Genomic DNA, 23239 nt, shown 5'->3' on the forward strand with positions numbered 1-23239 from the left:
GTTTTTGTTACTTCATTTCCTTCTCTGATGCCCAACTGTTGTCATGGTTTATAACAAAATACCCATAAAAACTGTATATGGAGTAATTTTTCAGTTGATAAAGACCCCTTATATTAGAATTCCACAGAACTCATTGTGTTAAAAATATTCCTGGATAGGGTACTATATCATAACAATGTTCTTAGAACTGATAAATACAGAAAAAAACAATTCTTTCATAGTTAGCCAGAATTTGAGATTAATGCTATTTTAAAGTATTTGAAGGAAGAAACAGACATTGTTTACCAATAAACTGCATGATAGAAGATCTCTGAAGACTCAATTTGACTCAACTATAAAGGCAGAATGAAGCATTAGTGAACTAATTCCACACATGCCATCTTTTGAAATGTATTAAAGTTTTATTTTCTCTAAAATCAAACATTGCCACATTTATGAAACTTTTAAAGAAAATGTAAAATCACCTGGAGATTTTGCAAGTGATGCATGAAATACTGAAAAATTGATCAGTGCATATGATGCAAGGAAGAAGTTAGAGATAATTGGAGCAATAACATTCAATTCAGCTGCAAAAAAAACATGACATATTAGACATTTTTTAACTTTTCAAAACTATGAATCATTTCAAAGCTTTAGATAATGCATAATGCTCCTAAATCCATAACCCAGATTTAATGAACTTTGCTATACATACTTCATATACTTTAAATCATATCCTACATACACAGTAGAAACCTCCTTTATGACTCACTCTCTCCAAGTTGAAATATTCTTTCCAGTGACGTTATACTGTTTTCCTACATACATATATGGTTCACAAGGATTATGGAGCACTGTTTTGGATGTTTTAAAAGTTACATAAATTACATCATACAATATTATCATTCAGTAATTTGATTTTTTTACATTCATTATTTTTGAGATTCATCCATATTAACATATGAAAACCAAGTTTATTCACATTTTTACTGCTAAATATTCTGCTGTTTCACTCAGGTTGTTTCCATTTTTCACTATTATAATTAATGACACTAAAAATATTCTTATATAAAAATGCAAGTTTCTGCAGGGTACAAAGCTCTAAGAACTGGTGGATCATAGGAAACTTTATTAAATATTGCCAACCTGTTCTCAAAAAGTAGCTATACCAGATACATTTTTAAGCATCAGATAAGAAAGTTTGTTTCCATGGTATAATCAAAAGTCCAAACGTTCTTTAAGACCCATTAGCTTCCTAATCAGAGGCAAAGGAACCAAAAAGATCAGCAGAGGTTCTAGCTTCATGGAAGACACCGTAATCCTTTACCCTATGCTATTATCATATTTGTTTTAAGGATAAGAACCTAGGAGCTCCCTTTAGCCTAAAAGGGAGTTAGTGAGGGTATGAGTTTGAGCAAATATTTAATGAATGCTATTATCTGCAGTATTTTCTAAACTTTTCCTTTGATCAAAAAGAAACTTAGTATAGCAGGCAAAGTAACATTTTATGACTTAATGACTCAATGTTGACAGTTAATACTATAAATACACCAAAATCTACATCAGCACACATGTATAGACTAACCAATTAAGATGAATCCAAGTGCAATTAAGAATGTTAAGATGTAGCCACGAAGAGGTTCATTATTTTTCCCATAACCTTTAGCAAACATCTGGAAAGCTGGGTAGATATTGTCCTTACATAGAGCCTAATAAAGAAATGTAAACATTAAAATGGAATACATCAAAATAAGACATACAGATCTGCTTACAGTTACAACAGGTTAATCAGGAAACGAACCCAAGTTTCTAATTCTTGGTCCTCTTTTTTTTCTTCTCATACTGCTTTATCAACAAATTGTAAAGAAGAGTCAAACATTTCCAGTATCAGAAAGGCAGGAGATTTAGAATACACTGTAGTGTTTATCTATTTTACCCCACACCAGGTTGACAGTCTTACACGAATAAAGAGTCAAAGAAGCAGGCATATATATAGAAGTGTGGAAGCTTGAGAAGTATGATAGACGTGTGACCTATTTTAAGAAAACCAAGTCTGAATCTAAGACTTAAAGCAAATAGAAATCCTAATTATAAAACTTAATCACTTTTCTTAAAACAATACTGAAAATAGTTTTAGGAAATACTCTATACCTCTACTGTATTAATTATAACAAGAAATTAAGAACAAAGCTGCAGAATCAATACTTCATTTCTTTTAGTAATAAAAAGTACTTTCTATGCAGTATCAGTTGTTTGTTTATTTGATGCTCACTAAAGGGAGATAATGTTTTATTTATCATTATATCCTGAGCACCTAACATAATGTATGGCACATACTAGACATTCAAAAATTCATAAAAATAAAACACTTATTTTGGCATTATGCTAACAGGAACAAGATAAAGTATCTTCTTTTGATTTATGGTACTTTTTATACTTGGTAAGACATGAAAATTTATGCTAACAGAGAATGTCAAAAAAGCAAAAATTCATTACCACTTCCAGAAAGACAACTCAAAAACTATACCCTGTGAGTGAATAAATGCACAACTGTTTATATACATATCCACATTCCTGTGCATAAAATTAAATATGCCACTCTTGATATATGTGTTGGCATGTATCATATAAATACACAGGGTTGACAGAAGTAAATAAATCATTTAAAAAATTAAAACCCCATTTGAAATATATTACCTTGCCTACCTCTATAATAAAATTTGCAATGTGAAATACTCACCTGAAATATTTTGGGTGCACTCACAAGAGATGCTAATGCAGAAGAAAGAGTGGCTGAGAAGATACCTGCAGAAATTAATGGTGCAAAGCCTGACACCATGCTCATTACCTTAAAAAGTGACAATGGAAAAGTAAGTCATACAACTCAAAAAAATCCACAACACTATACATCTTTACTATTCCTATGAAGAACACTGATAGTAATACTGGGGAGAATATGATAACAAAAGCAATAGTCCACAGTAATAATGGTTCTTACATGCATTACAAACTTCTGAAAATGATGTATCACCATCCCTTAATTAATGTAAAAAAAAAAAAAACCTTTTATTTTGTGCAACATCAAAGGCAAACACAATGGCAATGAGAAGAGCATGCTGAACTACAAAATATGTATCAGTTTCAACAGGCCAATATTTGCATTATTATAAGTCATTTCACACATAAATGTTCCAGATATCATTTCATGCATAAATGTTTCAGTGCGTACCTCTAATGGGTAAGAACTTTTAAAAACTGTAACTACAGTCACTGTCACATCTTAAAAACTGCTTAATTCTTTAACAGCATCAAATACTCAATTGCATCCACAATTCCCAAATTCTTTCTTTTCTTGTTTTTTAAAATAGTTCGTTCAAATCAGGATCCACAAAAGGATTACACTTTATATTTGGTGGTTTTGTTTCAATCCACAGATTCATCCTTTCTTTAAATTTTATTATTTTTATATTATTTCTCCTAGAGAAACCCTATGCTCTGGATTTTGCTGACAGTCTCCACTGCCTTGTTTAATTTGTTCCTCTCACCTCTATTTCTAGTCAACTGGTAGGTAGACCTAGACTGTTAATCAGACTAAGGAGCACAATAATACTCCAAACTGGTATGATACATTTCTGTTAGGAAGGTTGTTTCTTTTTCTTTTTTTTTTACATTAAGATAGTAGATTGGTATTGTGGTCATGTCTTTTGTTTGTTTTTAAATAATCCTTATTTTTTTTTAAGATAAAAGTTGAAATATCCAGTCAAAAAGATTTAAGTCTAGGAATTGCCTCTAAGTAATCTGTGACTTGGGGGTCATAAACAAAACACCACTAGCCATGCTTTAGTAACTGATGAAGCTAGAAAATGTGTATGTCAGGTACATTAGATTGCTTTCTCTCTCTTTGAACATGTTCAAATATTTCTCTATAAGGAGTTTAAAAAAAAGATCACTAACTTAGATGATGAGAAGGCAATAAAATAAACAAACTGAGGAGCATAATGCAAAGTGATTTGCCTTACCCCTTCAAAATGCCAACATTTTGAAAGGTTAAAAACAAGCAAGCTGTGAACTCCTCTAGGCTAAAGCATTTTAAAATAACACAACTAAAGGCCACGTGTGACAACAGACTGAATCCTGGATCAGGAAAAAATGATCTGGGGCATTACTGGAAGAAGTGAGAACTATGAATACGGAATATATATTTAGACAACAGTATTTCATCAACACTGGGATTACTTGGGTGGGATAATTCAACCACACTTGTAAAGAATGTTCTAAATACTTTAATTTGTCATGTTGTAATGTCTATAATTCATTCTCATTGGTTTGAAAAGAAAAATACTATACCTATAAAGATAAACAACTAATAAATACAAATGAAGGGTAAGTAGGTAGGGTAGGTTTTCATAGCACTGTTCCTTGTGTACCTTTAAAATCTGTCAAAATATAAAGTCGATTTGCAAGAACTGTTTAATGGATTTAGGTACTGTTAATTTGATCTATCCACTATAAATTTTACTAGTAGTGAATGATCATCACTTTGTTTATTAAACAATGGTGAGTGAAAGGTTTCTGAGGGCATTAAAATATAGAAATATAATAAACATAAAACTAAATAAAATTAAACATTTAAGATAAGGTGACTCAACTATATGTACATATATTTATCAGTTATATGCAAAATAGCATTATATAGTTGTGCCTTTGTATAGATTTCATGATGGAGTCTCCATTTATATGCTCCTCAGTAATGTTCTATTCACCATTCTTCATTCTCCAAGTGACAAGCAATTAATAATTTGACAGAATTTTCTTTCCATTCTCTATCACTTTACAAAGTACTTTTAAAAATTTTACTTAAATTAGAAAAGCAGATTTACATATACCAAACTCCTACACTTTGATTGAGTAAGTCCATACTTTCCATACTTAGACTTAATAAAGACAACATACTTTTGTAGTTTAAGGCAGCAACACAGAAATCTGATTGGCATTTTCAGTCACTGGGCAGAGACCAACATTTGTGTCTTTCATACACAATATCAATGTCAGAATTGGCCTGAATAATTAGCTGGACATGAATACTTTCTTTCATTCTACGATTTTGCCTAGTCTTGTGACTAGAAAAAAACAAAACATCTATTACATAATTGAGTCCAATATTTTTAACCACTGAAAGTGCAGCCAATTGTTTGAAACTATACAAAAGAAAATATACATAATGCCATTAAAAATCTTCATGTAAACCACACAGATTCTACATAAAATGTCTACATAATATTTCTATATAATGTTCTGAAATACATTAAATCCTCAACTATTCTGTTTATTAGGTTTGTCTTACTAGAAAAACATGAGGAAGCAGAATTTTCATTTTCCACTTTGAATTTGTAGACCTATAACTTTACCACAAAATATCTTGTTTTAATCTCCCGAATCTATCTATACCTTTGAGTTTTTTCTTTCTAGCATCCTGAGAATTATCAAGCAACTCTCAAAATATCCTCCATATTTTAGTAGTTCCTCTTCATCTTATAAATCTTATCTAAAACTCATCAATTTTACAAAAATAGAATAAATAAAAAGCAGGACTGATAGTCTGCAAATACTAGAGCAGTAGTACTAATCTTTATTGGGGCTTCCTTTGTAGATCAGTTGGTAAAGAATCTGCCTGCAATGCAGGAAACTCAGGTTCGATTCCTAGGTCAGGAAGATCCCCTGGAGAAGGAAATGGCAACCCACTCCAGTATTCTTGCCTGGAGAATCCCATGGACAGAGAAGACTAGCAAGCTACAGTCTATGGGGTCACAAGAGTCGGACATGACTTAGCGACTAAACTACTACTACTACTAATCTTTACAGAGTTCATATGTTTACTAGTTCACAAACTTTTAAGCATTCATTAATAATTTAATTCTGCTGTTCAATGGTGGTTAACACAGCATCACTATATTAGCCATATTTAATTAAATAAGACTGCTGATACTGATCAATACTTAAAAGGGCATTTATATATAGAGGAATTAGGGAGAAATCTCAAATCAGAAAGCTGAATTCATTTCAGTTAGTATGGATTTAAATTGCTCAAAAATAAAAACAAAATACTTAGGTGTAAATCTAACAAAAAATATACAGGACTGATATTCTGAAAACTACCTAATAATGATGAAGGAAGTCAAAGAAGATCTAAATAAAGGGTAGAATTTATGTGTTCATGGACTGGAACAGTGTAAAGCTATCAGTTCTCCCCAAATTGATGTACAAGTTTAATGCATTTCCTACCAAAATTCCAGCAAGACTTTTTTGTAGATTAACATAGATTATTCTAAAATGTATCTGAAAAAGCAAAAGAACTAAAATAGCTAAAATAATTTAGAAAAAAGAATAAAGCAGGAGGAATCAAGCTACCTGATTTTAATACTGACAGTCTAATTACAGTACTCAAGAAACTATGGCATTGTTGGGAGGATAGACACAAAGATCAATGGAACACAACAGAGAAGCCAGAAATAGGCCCAGCACATATGACTATGTGTGAGATGCTTGCTTACTTTCTCAAACAGTATACTATATATAATAACTATTTATTATACCTTATTATAGAAGTGTTACCCTCTGGGGCCCTTTTGCCCCTGAACAGGCTCAGGTTTCATTTATATTTTTGTTTGCCCAATTATTTACATGGGGCTTCCCAGATGGCACAGTGGTAAAGAATCCACCTATCAATGCAGCAGACACTGGTTCAATCCCTGGGTGGGGAAGGTGTCCTGGAGGGGGAAATGGCAACCCACTCGAGTATTCTTTCCTGGAAAATGCCATGGACAGGCAAGTGTGGCAGGCTGAAATCCATAGGGTTGCATAGAGTTGGACGTGCCTGAGTGACTGAGCATGCACTATTAGCTGCATACTGTCTTCACTGATATCTGAGTATAAAGCAATAGCAAAAACTTTTTGCTATACTCTGAATGGTAGAATTGACAGCAGTTTGACCTCTAGATGAACACAGAATGCTTGTATAATATAAATTTGATGCTCACCTGGAAGTTGTTCATTAGGCCATAGGAACAAGGATTGGTTTCACAAGATGAAAAATCAAAGTTTAATTTGCAGGCTGCAGAAGTACAGTTTGTTAGCTCTGTTACAATGGTGTCATTAACGTTCCCAGTAGCATCCCGAACAACACACGAACCTGAAGCACAAGTGACAATGAGGACAAATAATCAAGCCAACATTTACCTTCATTTCAAAATTATATATACCCATAAAGAAATTTATGGTACTGACTGTATGTACTTGCTTATAATAGTAATAGAATACAGTGTATTACAGTTAAGAAATTCTTTACCTGGGACAGAATCTGGAAAGCATCATGGTCCCCAGTACTGAGTCAGTGAAATGAAACCTTATAAAGTATGTATATGTATATACTTAAAAATCTTCTAAACATCACTGTGAAAATGATATATTAGCAAAATCATTTCCTGTACTACTTGATTAAAATGTCCTAAAGCAAATACAGAAACACTATGTTGAAAGAGTTCCAAATGGCAGAAACAGTTTCACATACTCTGAATACTTTATATTTAAAATGTGCCAAAGATCAGACTTGAGTTAACATCAATCTTCTGTGAGGAAAAGTAATTTAAACATGAATGAATTATATAATTCTATTTAAACCTTTGTATCAAGTAAGTCCACCCTGATAATACGAAAATATAAGGTGGGAGGAGTTGGGGAGGGATAGTCTGGGACTCTGGGGTAAGCAGATGTAAGCTATTACACATAGAATGAATAAAAAACAAAGTTCTACTATATAGCACAGGGAACTATATTCAATATCCTAGTAAAACTATAATGGAAAAGATTAGTAAAAATAATGTATATCCACATATAACTGAGTCACTTTGCTGTAAAGCACGAATTAACACAACACTGTAAATCAACTCTACTGCAATAAAAAATAAATGAAAAAATTTAAAAAAGAAAACATATAGTATCTGAGATTTGCAGCAGACTAAATAATCAAATACTATGAAAATATATTCTATAGTTAATTAATTTGGAGTTTGTGATTCTTTTGATTAGTACTAGACTATGATTTATTCTTCTAGTATGCTTAAAATTTTTAACTGTAAAACCTGAATTTTAGAATTTAGACATTAAACACAGTGCTTATACTTTAGGAATATGATTTCTGGATGAAGTATTTAATTTCATGAATGTATAATAAATTCAAGACAACAGCATCTATAGTCAGTGTATGCAAATTATATGTAAAATCAGTAGTTATTAAATTTTTCCTAGACTAGAATGTTTCAGTTATAGAACCTATCTTAAATTAGTCTTTCAAAATTATTTACTTACTTACTTATAAATAAAAACACCAAAACCCTCTTTGTCATGAAAATAATTTTTAAAGGCAGTGCTATTATCTTATTTTTGGCAGCAAAACTGGCTTCCTCACACATAAAAGATTTAGAGACTGGCTGACCTCTTAAGTCCTTTCTTCAAGTACTATGATTACATCAATGTATTAAAATAGCTTAAAATCATTTTCATTAATTTAGTAATACTTTTCATTCAATGTAGTATCTCTTATTAATTGAAATCAAATTTTTATGGTAAAAAATGTCAGGTTCTGTATAATGGCCTTGAAACAATATTAACAGAGTAAGATTACATAAAAATATAAAAAGTAACCACCATAAACAAAAATATGCTAAAATTCGTGAAGATCAGAAAGTAAAATTCATTTACTTCTACACATGAATTATATTTTCTGTAAATATGTCTCAGTGAAATTTAAGAATCTGCAGATGAGACTTTACATAACTTTCTAACTTACTATATAATTAAATAAAAACCCCAGACAAGAAACAATAGAGTATTTGGTGGCTTAGACAACATGTATTAAGCCACCACTAGCTTTTGCCTGGAGAATCCCAGGGACGGGGAGCCTGCTGGGCTGCCATCCATGGAGTTGCACAGAGTCGGACATGACTGAAGCGATTTAGCAGCAGCAGCCTACTTAAGTACTTTTGAAGTAAAATACTATAAACTCCATGTCTTTTTATTGAAATAGTTATTAATTTAAAAGTTAGAAATATCATGAAAATGAATACTTATAGTATATACATCATTAAATGACTGAAACACATAGAGAAATGTAAGGTTATTTACCTACAGATACTGCAATTCCTATGTAAACCAGCGTAGTAATTAAAATGGCTAAGAGTGTTCCTTTGGGTATGGCTGACTGAGGATCCTAGAAGACAAAAACATTTTTTAAAGTCTACCTTTAAAAATAAATATATGTATATCATTTTTATATGAAATCAGTAAAGTACTTTATAATACTTACTGCAAGATCACCTGAGATATTTGCTCCGGCCAGAATGCCAGTTGCAGCAGGAAAAAAGATGGCAAATACAGAAAAAAAGGTCTCTTCATCTCGAAAATCTGGCCCAAAGTTCTCATTAAATATTTCGGCTATAGAGAATAAAATAGTTTTGGCAATTAATGGATAGCAGATTAGGCCATAAAATTTTAGGTTAAGAGTAAGTGGTGATTTATGATCCCTAACTTTTCTTCAGTTCCAGTAACTGGTAAATTCTTGAATATTTTCTAATTCAAGTATAGGTGTTCCCCTTTTCTTATATGAGGAAAACAGTTTACAGCCAAAATGGTGGTTTGATCTGGTTCATGCACTATTATTTTGTATACCTTACTAATTATGTTTGAAATACCTCTAACTTGACTCTTAAGACAGGCCAAGAGGTTAAAGAAACAAGAAAGCAGGAAGAACAAAAAAAATGACATCACACTAACCTGGAACTGTTTGTTTCCCTTACATACAACTTATCCATACTGTCTTCTCTATTTCCTAGGGGTGAACTGTTTGAATTTTGAGGCCATCCATCAGGCATCTAGATAATTTTTAGCTAAGACAAACTAGGTAAAGGTCCTTTCCATTTCAATAATAATGAAAGTGTCAACGAGTTCCTACTATTTCCATCTATTCTAATAGGTCCTCAAATTGAAACAAACAATAAACTGTCATCCATCCATCCATCCGGTATCTGAGTATACATCATGTGCCAATACTGGAGCCATCTGGTATCTCAAGGTACTGAGGAAGTCCAATAGCAACAAGCTACCTTCATGGAACTTAAAAGTATCAATAACAGTAGTAGTTGTAGTTTAGTCACTAAGTTGTGTCCAACTCTTGCGAGCCCATAGCCCGCCACGAATCTGTCCATGGGATTCTCCAGGCGAGAATACTGGAGTGGGTTGCCATTTCCTTCTCCAGGGGATATTCCTGACCCAGGCATCGAACCCAAGTCTCCTGCATCGCAGGTAGATTCTTTACCAACTGAACTACAAGGGAAGCCCTCGTGGTATCAATAGGGTGCTACCAAATAAGTAAAAAAAAACAAAAGGCTACTGCAAACAGCAGTAAAAGTACTCAATGGAAACAGGGTGTTGTGACAAATAATCAGAGAGAGATAATCTAATTCAATGTGTTTATTACACAAAGCTAAAGTGATGCTTTAGAGAGACTAGAGATCACTTCAAGAAAATTAGAGATACCAAGGGAACATTTCATGCAAAGATGGGCTTGATAAAGGACAGAAATGGTATGGACCTAACAGAAGCAGAAGATATTAAGAAGAGGTGGCAAGAATACACAGAAGAACTGTACAAAAAAGATCTTCATGACGCAGATAATCACAATGGTGTGATCACTCACCTAGAGCCAGACATCCTGGAATGTGAAGTCAAGTGGGCCTTAGAAAGCATCACTACGAACAAAGCTAGTAGAGGTGATGGAATTCCAATTGAGCTATTTCAAATGCTGAAAGATGATGCTGTGAAAGTGCTGCACTCAATATGCCAGAAAATTGGGAAAACTCAGCAGTGGCCACAGGACTGGAAAAGGTCAGCTTTCATTCCAATCCCAAAGAAAGGCAATGTCAAAGAATGCTCAAACTACTGCACAATTGCACTCATCTCACACACTAGTAAAGTAATGCTCAAAATTCTCCAAGCCAGGCTTTAGCAATACATGAACCGTGAACTTCCAGATGTTCAAGCTGGTTTTAGAAAAGGCAGAGGAACCAGAGATCAAATTGCCAACATCCACTTGATCATCGAAAAAGCAAGAGAGTTTCAGAAAAACATGTATTTCTGCTTTATTGACTATGCCAAAACCTTTGACTGTGTGGATCACAATAAACGATGGAAAATTCTGAAAGAGATGGGAATACCAGACCACCTGATCTGCCTCTTGAGAAATCCGTATGCAGGTCAGGAAGTAACAGTTAGAACTGGACATGGAACAACAGACTGGTTCCAAATAGGAAAAGGAGTATGTCAAGGCTGAATATTGTCACCCTGCTTATTTAACTTCTGTGCAGAGTACATCATGAGAAACGCTGGGCTGGAAGAAGCACAAGCTGAAATCAAGATTGCCGGGAGAAATATCAATAACCTCAGATATGCAGACGACAACACCCTTAAGGCAGAAAGTGAAGAGGAACTAATTAATAAGCCTCTTGATGAACGTGAAAGTGGAGAGTGAAAAAGTTGGCTTAAAGCTCAACATTCAGAAAACGAAGATCATGGCATCTGGTCCCATCACTTCATGGCAAATAGATGGGGAAATAGTGGAAACAGTGTCAGACTTTATTTCTGGGGACTCCAAAATCACTGCAGATGGTGACTGCAGCCATGAAATTAAAAAACGCTTACTCCTTGGAAGAAAAGTTATGACCAACCTAGATAGCATATAGCATATTCAAAAGCAGAGACATTACTTTGGCAACAAAGGTCCATCTAGTCAAGGCTATGGTTTTTCCAGTGGTCATGTATGGGTGTGAGAGTTGGACTGTGAAGAAGGCTGAGCGCCAAAGAATTGATGCTGTTGAACTGTGGTGTTGGAGGAGACTCTTGAGAGTCCCTTGGACTGCAAGGAGATCCAACCAGTCCATTCTGAAGGAGATCAGCCCTGGGATTTCTTTGGAAGGAATGATGCTGAAACTGAAACTCCAGTACTTTGGCCACCTCATGCGAAGAGTTGACTTATTGGAAAAGACTCTGATGCTGGGAGGGATTGGGGGCAGGAGGAGAAGGGGACGACCGAGGATGAGATGGCTGGATGGCATCACGGACTCGATGGACGTGAGTCTGAGTGAACTCTGGGAGTTGGTGATGGACAGGGAGGCCTGGCGTGCTGCGATTCATGGGGTCACAAAGAGTCGGACACGACTGAGTGACTGAACTGAACTGAACTGAAAGTGATGCAACTAAGGAGTTAACACTTAAGTTGAGACTTTACGGAGCAGGAATCACCATGTGATGTTCCAGGGAAAGAGTACACCAGGAATAACCAACAACATATAGAAAGGCCCTGAGGCAGGAAGAAGGTTTAGCTCTTTTGAAGAACTAAAAGAAGGCAAAGCTCTCACAGTTCGGGTGAGATGAAATGAAATAGAAGGGATCAGCAGGGGTGAGATCATGCAAAATTTTATTCTATAAGAGTGTAGGTTTTGTCCTCAATAGAATGAAAAGCCGAGGTGGGCACAGAGTCATGGAAATGACATGGGATGATCAATGCTTATGTGGATGCTGCAGAGACAATGGACTGAAGGATCAGCATCTGAAGCAGGGAACCAATTAGAAGGTGACTGTAGTGGTTCAATCTACTGATAGGAGAATAATGTACTGATGAGAGAAGGATTAGAAAGAGAGCAAGTAGAAAACACTGAGATCCTGATTTCTTTCATGTATCAGGATGGAGAAGTTCAAGAAGGGTTAGTTAGGAGGGACATCAAATAAGCAGTTGAATATATACTTATATCTGGAGTTTAAAGGAGAGACCCAGGAGTAGAAATATGTCAGTCTCTTGAAAGTATTTTGAGCCATGAGAATAGATATTGCCAAAGGAAAGAATACAGTTAGAAAGCCCAGGACAACACTGTACAACTCTGACATTTAGAGCATGAAGGACGAGAAGGGGAAACAGGAGTAAAAGACATAGCGACCAGAGAATTAGGTAGGAAAGAACTCACTAGAATACAGTGTCTGACATCAAAGGAGAATGGGACAGCTAAACAGAATGTTGCCGAGAGTCAGGAGACTAAAAAAACAAGGAGTTTTTGTCAGTTTAACACAGGCAGACCCTTTACCCTAAGGGAAAGCAACTCTGATGCTACTGCAACTCTTCTATCTGGCTTTCATTCTGCCTTGAAGAGACAGGTGCACGGCAGCTCAGTGGAGGGAGCGGGGCAGAGATACAGAAAGATACTTTATAAAACAATAAATGACACGTAAATTACACCTGTAGTGAAAGTTAAGAGGCAGAATGAAAAGGGTTATGGAAGATGAAAACTGGAAAATTCTCACACAATTAATAATGTAAACTGTAGAATTACATCAAGAAACTATTTCTAGTTGCTTTCACAGTCTCAGGCACTTTTAGACTATTGTGTTTAAATACAAGTAAAAGAATGGAAAAGCAACATTAGAACAGAAGTTACAATTTCAGTAACAAATTCCCCAAATGAGAACAAAAGTACTTTTCCTCAGTAGCACTGATTTCTCTATGTTTTATCACCTTTCATTTTGCTAATGATGAAAAATGAAAATTATAAATAAAAGTGATTTTTTTTACTCCAATTATACAAAAAAGAAACCAAACTAAACTGGACTGTCAATTACTGTTAGTCACTACACCAAACTCAATTAGATTACAAAATATGAAAAATGTACTAAATTTATTTAACACTAGAATGATATAATGTACACCTTAAAAAAAACATTCTTTCTTACTTACACTTATAACCAAAGAAACCTTTGGGCTTCTTGCTCTCCAATGGGATAAATGTTCCTATGACGAAATCAGCTATTGCAAGTAGTAGAATCACCAAAAGAACAATCTGAGCCTGAAATTTTAAATGTTAAAAATCAAAATCAAACATACTGTGTTGATATACCAATTCAGTGCCACTGGAATATCACTCCCGTTAAGGGAAAAGATTTCTGTCTTGTTTTCCCAGAACCTCACACAGTGCTAAGCACAAAGCAGGTGCTTAATAAATTTTTGTTAAAGGAACAATCTCAGAATATTCAACACATTGGGGGAAAATGGAGAGCAAAAGTAGGGTCATGCCAACTATTTCCATAGTGAGTTAAAGATGTGCATGTTAGATGCACTAACAACACAAATGTTAAAATATAGAAAAAAATTATAGTACTGGTACTACCTTTAGTAACTCCCTCTGACATACCCCATAATTCATTTTTTCTTACATACTCTTTGATTACCTCTTTAAATGACTATTATTTCCAAATACTCCCACCTTGCCAAATAGAAATGACCTTATATGTAAACGTCTTTGAAAATGGCCACTTAGGAACCCTCAAAATCTACAGGTATCACCGCACCTTAGAAAATACCTAAAATATAAGCTCTAAAAGTTTGCACATTCAACGCTTACAGAGGCCCCAATGATACCATTACTTACTTTTGCCTCCCACTCCATTCCAGCTACTGAGATACCTAGGAGGATCACTACTGTAATGGCTCCAATAATCCGGATATCGTTGATTTCATCTATCATAAGTATGGAATGTTCCTACAAAAAGAAAACAATAGAATGAACAATATTATTTACTTCAGCTACATTCTTCCATTCTTTTTGAAGCATTTTAGAGATATCACAGTTCTTCACAGATAGAAGTTGAATACATTCCTATTTAAGGAATGAACAGGGAGATCTAGCAAAAAAAGAATGAATTACTGTTTACTATTGAGATGTCACTCAAACATCTGAAGACATCAAAAATATGATCAAATATTAATACTGCTATATTTGTAAAGACTCAAATTTAAAAAATGGATTGCTAACAAGCAAAAAAAAAGTCATAATATGACTAAGTAGTACTAATAGGATTTTTTTAAAGTTACAAAGCAGAAATATATTTTGTATTCATTGTGGTTAGTGAATTCAGCTTTCAACAGTCTCTTCTGTTGTATAAGGAAAAGAGATGAACACACTTTCATGCAGCTGTCCAAAGTCACACTGTTCCATTCTAAGAACAAAATTATTTGTGGCTAAAATAATGATATTAAAAACATATACTAAATTAAACAATGAAAGACTATGAATTCTTAATGATTATACTGTTTGCTTACTTCCTTTCCTCTGTCCCTTTGGCCTAGGCAGCTAAGGTCAATGCCAATGCAAGTATCAGTCCTTTTCAGATGTTACACTTCCTAATATACCATATACCACCTCTATAAGAAGTTACAACCTAACATGAACAACTACAGCTGTCATTCAAGATTCTTCTCAGTTAATAAAATTGAATCCTATTTCTACTGCTTTAACTACACACATACTAATTACTCTTTTCAACTAAGTTCTCTTCTCAACTCCAGGGCAGTATCATCAACCACTTCCTGGCCAGCTTGACTTACATATGCCAAATCAGACATCCCAAACTGAAATGCTCTGTGTTCTCTATCTCATAGTAAATGGCATTACCATCCATCTAAATCAGTCCTCTTTTCTTGTTCTCTAATTTCCCACATCCCATCAATCAAGTCTACTTACTCAACCTATTAAAAACCACTCAAATACATCTCTCCAGCTCCACTCGTCACTGGTTTAATACTCACCAACATCTCTTCTCCCAGGATAGCTACAACCTTTTAAATTGTCTCCATGTCCAACTGTGACTCCTCACAATTCTCTACACTATAATCATGTATTTCTTGAGGCACCTAATCTGATCATCATGGATCTCAATTCCAGAGAAGATACAATCCAGGTTTAACAGCAAACAAGACCCTTCTTGACTTGATCCTTCTTTCTTCCCTCTTATCTTGAACCTCGTGCCACTTTGTGCTTCAGCCATACTGAAATATTTCCAGTTTTGTGGTTTTTTTTTTTTAATAACACACCACACTCTACCCCTTCTAGGTCTTTCTTTTCTTTCCTATTTCCCTCATACCATATCTCACCTCTCCTATCTGGGTGCTAATGTCTTGACTCCCTTCCTTTGAAAATCCTGTCTTGACACTTCTCTGCCACCCTACTCCTGGATGGTAAATTAAGTGATCCTCCTAGTTTGTCAAGACCTCCTGCAGTTACCCATTTCTGACATTTGTTTGTCTATGTCCCACACTAAACTTCTTGAAGGACGAGTTTTATGTTCCTTGCTGCTTTCCTGGCATCTTACATGGTGAATGGCACGTAAATCCTCAGTAAAGATCCAGAAAACAAATGACTGGAAAAAGGTGAATTACCTTCAGCAACTCCACCACAGTTTCTGCAAATCCAACCACATACATGGCGACTGCGACAGCATTGGCAAAAGCGAAGATCAGGCCAATTGCACCACCAAATTCTGGCCCTAGACTTCTAGATATTAAATAATATGCTCCTCCTAAAGAAAAGGAAAAAACACAAGTACTAATGTTAGAATTTTAAATGTCAAATAACCCTTTCAATTACACAAGAGTTCACAAACACATGCCACCAGTGAACATAGCAGTTAAAGTAATAGGCGAGTGGGTGAGCATATTTTTAGGAAGAAACACCCAGAAAGAATTCTTTACAACCCACTTCATTCATAACAGTTCTGAACATGCAGAAAATTTTCCTCACATTAAATATAAAAAATCATCCTGCTATTTAAATCCCTACTTTCTTTTCTAAAGCTTAGATTAAAATGGCAACAGCCTCCTCCTCATATTCGGAGACATCAAGATCACTTCCCAATGATTTCCTAAGTAACATTTTTAATCTTAAATAACATTTAAAATGATAATTGACATGATTTCAGTTACTTAGTGTGGTAGTTCGCTCAATGTGAATACCAAAGAAAACTGAAGGTAGCACAAGAAATTTAATGAACAGCACATACTGACATCCTGAAGAGACATAGTTTTATTATGTGAGTGAGTGAAAGTCACTCAGTCGTGTCCGACTCTTTGTGACCCCATGTACTATACAGTTCACGGAATTCTCCAGGCTAGAATACTGGAGTGGGTAGCCTTTCCCTTCTTCAAGGGATCTTCCCAACCCAGGAATCGAACCCAGGTCTCCCCCATTGCAGGTGGATTCTTTACCAGCTGAGCCACAAGGGAAGCCCAGTTTTATTATAATACAACTTAATTTAAATTTATTAATAAATTTATATATTTAACATTGTTTATATTATAAATTTATATATTATAAATCCTGCCTAAATGGCAGAGCAGACAAAGACATTAAATGAGCTGTTATCATGAAGCAAGTATTTTTCTAACTTAAATCAGTATTTTGATTCTGAGTCAGAGTAATACTTATCTAAAGTCTCTAAAAGCTCCCCTAAATTTCTAATTTATTTTTGGTTTCTAGGTCATAATCAACTTAGTTTTAACAGTACTGAAGTTACATTAAGTTATATACATTTTTCTAGACACTGATGAAATATTCTGTTCTTTTTGTTGATCGGTCGCTCAGTTGTATCTGACTCTTTGCGACCCCGTGGACTGCAGCACATCAGGCTTCCCTGTCTTTTAGAATCTTCTGGAACTTCCTCAAACTCATGTCCACTGAGTCAGTGAGGCCATCCAACCATCTCATTCTGTGTTGTCCCCTTCTCCTCCTGCCTTCAACCTTTCCCAGCATCAGGGTCTTTTCTAATGAGTCAGCTCTTCACATCAGGTGGTCAAAGTATTGGAGCTTCAGCATAGTCCTTCCAATGAATATTCAAAATCGACTTCCTTTAGGATTGACTGGTTTGATCTCCTTGTTGTCCAAGGGATTTTCAAGAGTCTTCTCCAACACCACAGTTCAAAAGCATCAATTCTTTGGCGCTTAGCCTTCTTTATGGTCCAACTCTCACATCTATACATGACTACTGGAAAAACCATAGCTTTGACTAGATGGACCTTTGTAGGCAAAGTAAAGTCTCTGCTCTTTAATATGCTGTCTAGCTTTGTCATAGCTTTTCTTCCAAGGAGCAAGCGTCTTTTAATTTTATGGCTGCAGTCACTATCTGCAGTGATTTTGGAACCCAAGAAAATAAAGTCTGTCATTGCTTCCATTGTTTCCCCATCTATTTGCCATGAAGTGATGGGACCAGATGCCATGATCTTAGTTTTCTGAATGTTGAGTTTTAAGCCAGCTTTTTCACTCTCTCACTTTCAATAAAGAGGCTCTTTAGTTTCTCTTCACTTTCTGCCTTAAGGAAGTCTTAAAACAACATAATGAGGAAGTCTTAAAATCATATAATGAAGACAAATGCAACAACAGATTCTACAATTTAATAAATTACTAAATATGCAAACTTTATTTTCAAAATACCTGTAACAGGTTTTAGGGTTAATTTTATCAAGTTTCTCAAAATATTCTATACTTTAAACCTACCCACCAAAACTTCCTCATTACAGTACAGTAGGCACAGATACAACACTGTAAAATAACTATGCTGCTGCTGCTGCTAAGTCCCTTCAGTCGTGTCCGACTTGGTGCAACCCCACAGACAGCAGCTCACCAGGCTCCCCCGTCCCTGGGATTCTTCAGGCAAGAACACTGGAGTGGGTTGCCATTTCCTTCTCTAATGCATGAGAGTGAAAAGTGAAAGTGAAGTTGCTCAGTCAACCCCATGGACTTCAGCCTACTAGGCCAATTAAAAAAAAAACTTTCTTAGTAATTCACTTTACCAATTAATAATTTTTATCATCTTTAAAATTCTGAAGAAAAAGAATTTGAAATGACAAAAATTTTCCCCCAATACTTTTGAACACTAAAAATTCTAATGGACTTACATATAATGACAATTTTTATGTCAAAGAGCTAAAGTTAAAGATATTAAATCACATAATTAATCACACAGAAAATCCCTAGAATATCATTGAGTGAACTCCGGGAGTTGGTGATGGACAGGGAGGCCTGGTGTGCTGTGATTCATGGGGTCGCAAAGAGTCAGACATGACTGAGCGACTGAACTGAACTGAACTGAAAGTTTATGAACATGTCATTTAATCTCAATATCAATAATGAATTAAGACAAGTATTATTTACCCTGGCTTAACAGATAGGACAATTAAGTCACAATAAAAGGTTAACTGAAATCAGTCAGCCACTCATGTATTTCAATAGTTGATAATATTCTTTAGAAGGAGAAATACACCAAGAGAACCTATAAAAGCATAGAATTCAGTTGTTATGTGTTTAAACTTTTGATTTTCTGAAATTTCAAGGCTTTGTATTACTAATAAGAAAAAATATATATCTTAAGATGTATTTAACATTGGTAAAGATAACTGGAAGGTAAATAATGAATGTAAGTAACAAATTCTGACATTTCAGAACTATTTAAAAACCTTCCACTAATTGGGATACCTAAACTTAAAACCTAGGACCTACCTAGTTTCACTACTTTTTAAAATATTTTATTTTTAGTGAAAATAAAAAGTTACACACGAAGAATATTTTAAAATCATCTGCTCATCTTCCTATAAATTCCTGATGAAAAGCAACAGTACTCCACACTATTTATTCTCATTTCTATTCCTGTGTCCTTGAGGCAACCAGTTTTAAGAGCTTTCTCCCCTCCCTTTTTTCCCTTAGCAACAAATAGTATAAAAGATCTACTGCTCTGAAAGGCTGGTCTATTTACTAATCAACACAGAGTGATACATACCTTAAAATAAAATGTTTATTTTGTAATTAAGTAAAATTACACATTTTTTTTAATTCTAGCAAGTACAATTGACTTTTGAACAACACAGGTGTGAAATGCACAGGTCCACTTATATGTGGATTTTTTTCAATAAATACATTGAAAATTTTTTTGGAGATTTGTGATAATTTGAAAAAACTCACAGATGAATCACATGGTATAGAAATACAGAAAAAAATTAAGAACAAGTTAGGTATGTCATGAACACATAAAAAGTATGTGGATACTAGTCTATCTTTACATAGGCTTAAGGTAAATGATACCTAATACGAAATTAATGTTAATTTTCTTTCTAATACATTAACTTTGCTCAGAGAATTAACATACAAAACAAGCTGTGCTCCGTCCCTCCCTCTCTGGTAATTAGAGAAACTGCGCATCATTGCAGGTAAGTGGTTTTTAAAAAACGTAACAGTGTTTATAATACTATACTATGAATATGACTATAATACTGTATGACATAAAAACTGTACAAGGATTCATTCATTAGTGTAGAGGCTAGGCTACCATGATACAATCATATTATACTAGGCTACAATAAAGCAATCATATTGCTGCCTCTTTGTTTTCAAGTGTGAATTGCTATACCTGTAAAGAAATATAAATTCCATTTTTCACATTCTCTTTTCATTTGTTAAATGTTTTTTTTAATTTCTCACATTTTAAAAAAACTTCCGTTGGAACATAGTTGATTTGCATGATGTCTTACTTTCAGGTGTACAACAAAGTGACTCTTTTCATTTTATCTCTAGTGTTAGTAATACATGTAACATATATAGTGTTTTGTAGCATATAAGACAATATTAATGCAGGTATTAACAAATGATTCAGCTTGTAAAAAGATGATGTAAAACTTATGGCATCAGTATAGCATAGTACTATAAATGTACTTTTTCCTCACTAGAATTTTCTTGATAACATTTTATTCTCTCTGGCTTACTTTACTGTAAGAATACATATATGTATGTATATATATAATACATATACACAAAATATGTGTTAATTGATGGTTTATGTTACCTACAAGGCTTCTGGTCAACAGTAATCTATAGTTAAGTTTCGGGGAACTCAAAAGTTATACAAGGATTTTCAACTGCATAGGGGTCATCAGCATCTCTAACCTATGTGTTATTCAAGGGACAACTGTACGATTATCATTCCCATTTTACATATGTGAAAATTCAGGCTTACAGAGGTCAAGTAACTTGACCACAGTCACACATATAGTAAAGGAAGAAATGGGCTTAAACTCAAGTCTCTCTGAGTGCTTATTCAGTACAGTATGTGAAATTAAACAACTTTTTATTATCATTGAATAAGCTGAAGAGTATAAAAATTATGATGCATTAGAAGGCAGCAACAGAAAACATAACTATTTATTTACAAAAAAAATCTGTTGTTCAAGCAAACACAGAAAGTCGATAAGAAAAGATCCTCATGAACTCTCAAAATTTGGCAGTAAAATGCCGTGTCTTCTGAGTGTAGAAGATACCAATGAAGCCCACACGAGAGATGTTAAGTAATGACAATACTATATACTGGGTTCCATTATTACTATATATTGATTTGGGGATACATGTCCCTGCAGCTCTCAGTAGATTTCACATCAATAAACAAAACTCTGACTAGGTTAATCAACAGCTATATGATTACTGGCCATAAACAAGTCACTATATATTTCGAAGAACTGAAATGACATAGCATTACTGACAGTAGTGCTGAATTGAATGTATGGACTTCCCCTAAATATGTTTTAAATTATGCAACATATTTTAAAGTAACCCACTAGTAACAGAACAAATCACAAGGGAAATTAAAAAGTATTTTAAACTGAACAATAATGAAAAGAGAACCTGTCAAAATCAGTGGGATAAACCTTAAGCAGGAATTACAGCTTTAAGTGCTAATATTAAAAAAAAAAAAAATGACACTTCTATTGAAAGTAAATAATATGAAATCAATGAGCTAAGCTTCTACCTTAAGAAAACAGAAAAAAAGGAAAGCCTAATGTAGAAAAAAAAAGTTGAAACCACAGGTGCAGAAAACAATAAAGAAAAATCAATTAAGGTGAAAATTGGCAAACGCTTTGAAAAAGTTGCCAGAACTATGACAAGAACAGTAAATTGAAATACTCCTAAGAAATTAAATTTGTAATACACACACACACATATACAAAACCACAGGCCCAGGAAGAAATAAGATCAATTTTACAAAAACTCTTAGAAAATTGAGGAAGAACCAATACTAACCAACACCCCTTATGAGTTGAGCTTAATCCTAATACCAAAACCTGACACAGATTATTACAAAAAAAGAAAAATTTAGACAAATATTTCTCATGATCATAGATTCAAAAGTCATTAACAAAATGTTAGCAAGTAAAAAGTAACAGAAACCATAATATTTTTTGACCAAATATATCTTTGATCTTTGTGGGGTTTATGCCACGAATGCTAGGTTACTGAGATTCAAAATACCATATAATTTTGATAATAACAGAATAAGAGAAAAAACCATATAACCACTTCAACAGATACAGAAAAAGTGTAACAAAATCCAACATTCATTCATGATAAATACTACCAGCAATCTAGAAATAGAACTGTCTCAACCTGACAAATTACATCTTCCAGAACTACTCAGTTAACATCTTAATAGTGATAAATTCAACTCAGTCCCCGTAAAACTGGCAACACTACAAGGATGTTTATTCTCACCGCTTCTTCACCATGGTACTGAAGGTCCTATCTATTTCAACAGATTGACAAAACAGAAGGAGAGGGAAAAAGAGAGGGAGAGAAGAAAACACTAAAGACTGAAGAGAGTATAAACCATGTCTGTTCACAGATGATGACTCTATGTTTTGCAAAGTCACAGAACTAAGACACACAAGTCTACTGCATTTCTACACACAGTCATTAAAAAACTTGGAAAATGAAATTTACAATTACCATTTACCAGATGAAAAACATGACTGAGGGATAAATTGAACAAAACATGCAAGATCTCTATACTGAAAAATATACAACAGTGCTGACAGAAACAAGATCTAAATAAACAGGAAGACACCCGATGTTTAGAGACTGGAAGATTCAGTATTGTTAACATGACCATTCTTCCCCCACCAAAAAATTTGAAGAGTGAAATCCCAAAGTCCCAGCGAGGTTTTCTGTGTTTAGAGAAATTGAACTGCCAATTCAAAAATTTTATATGGCAATACAAAGAACCTAGAAGAGTCAAAACAATTTTGAAAAAGAACAGAGTTTAAAGACTTAGAACTTATAAAGCTAAGCACTCAAAACAGGGTAGTCTTGGAATAACTGGTATCAGAATAAACTAATCAATGGAACAGGATACAATAAAGACAATACACAGAAAATTCGGTTTTCAATGACAGCACCAAAACTAATTCAATATGGATTAGATAGTTTGTTGACAAATGGTGCTAGACAAGTGGCTATCTATGGCGGGGTGGACGGGAGTGACAGTAGCAGGGAGAAACACAATCTCTGTCTCACAT

At 34.3% G+C, this 23239-nt stretch overlaps 1 protein-coding gene across 2 annotated transcripts in view; it reads right to left on the minus strand.

Moving 5' to 3' along the window:
• SLC12A2 (solute carrier family 12 member 2) overlaps positions 1 to 23239 on the minus strand; it is a 94232-nt gene that overhangs the window by 38075 nt on the left and 32918 nt on the right. For both annotated transcript variants that reach the window (XM_015095938.3, XM_012178176.4), the window contains exons 5-13: positions 16292 to 16431; positions 14505 to 14615; positions 13814 to 13922; positions 9341 to 9468; positions 9160 to 9244; positions 7017 to 7168; positions 2720 to 2827; positions 1565 to 1688; positions 465 to 566 (exon numbers count right to left, since the gene is read on the minus strand). In XM_015095938.3, coding sequence (XP_014951424.1) covers positions 465 to 566; positions 1565 to 1688; positions 2720 to 2827; positions 7017 to 7168; positions 9160 to 9244; positions 9341 to 9468; positions 13814 to 13922; positions 14505 to 14615; positions 16292 to 16431 — 1059 coding nt within the window. The remainder of the gene's footprint in view (positions 1 to 464; positions 567 to 1564; positions 1689 to 2719; positions 2828 to 7016; positions 7169 to 9159; positions 9245 to 9340; positions 9469 to 13813; positions 13923 to 14504; positions 14616 to 16291; positions 16432 to 23239) is intronic.

The sequence above is a fragment of the Ovis aries genome, chromosome 5 (assembly GCF_016772045.2).
Source record: "Ovis aries strain OAR_USU_Benz2616 breed Rambouillet chromosome 5, ARS-UI_Ramb_v3.0, whole genome shotgun sequence".
In the NCBI taxonomy this organism is placed as follows: domain Eukaryota; kingdom Metazoa; phylum Chordata; class Mammalia; order Artiodactyla; family Bovidae; genus Ovis; species Ovis aries.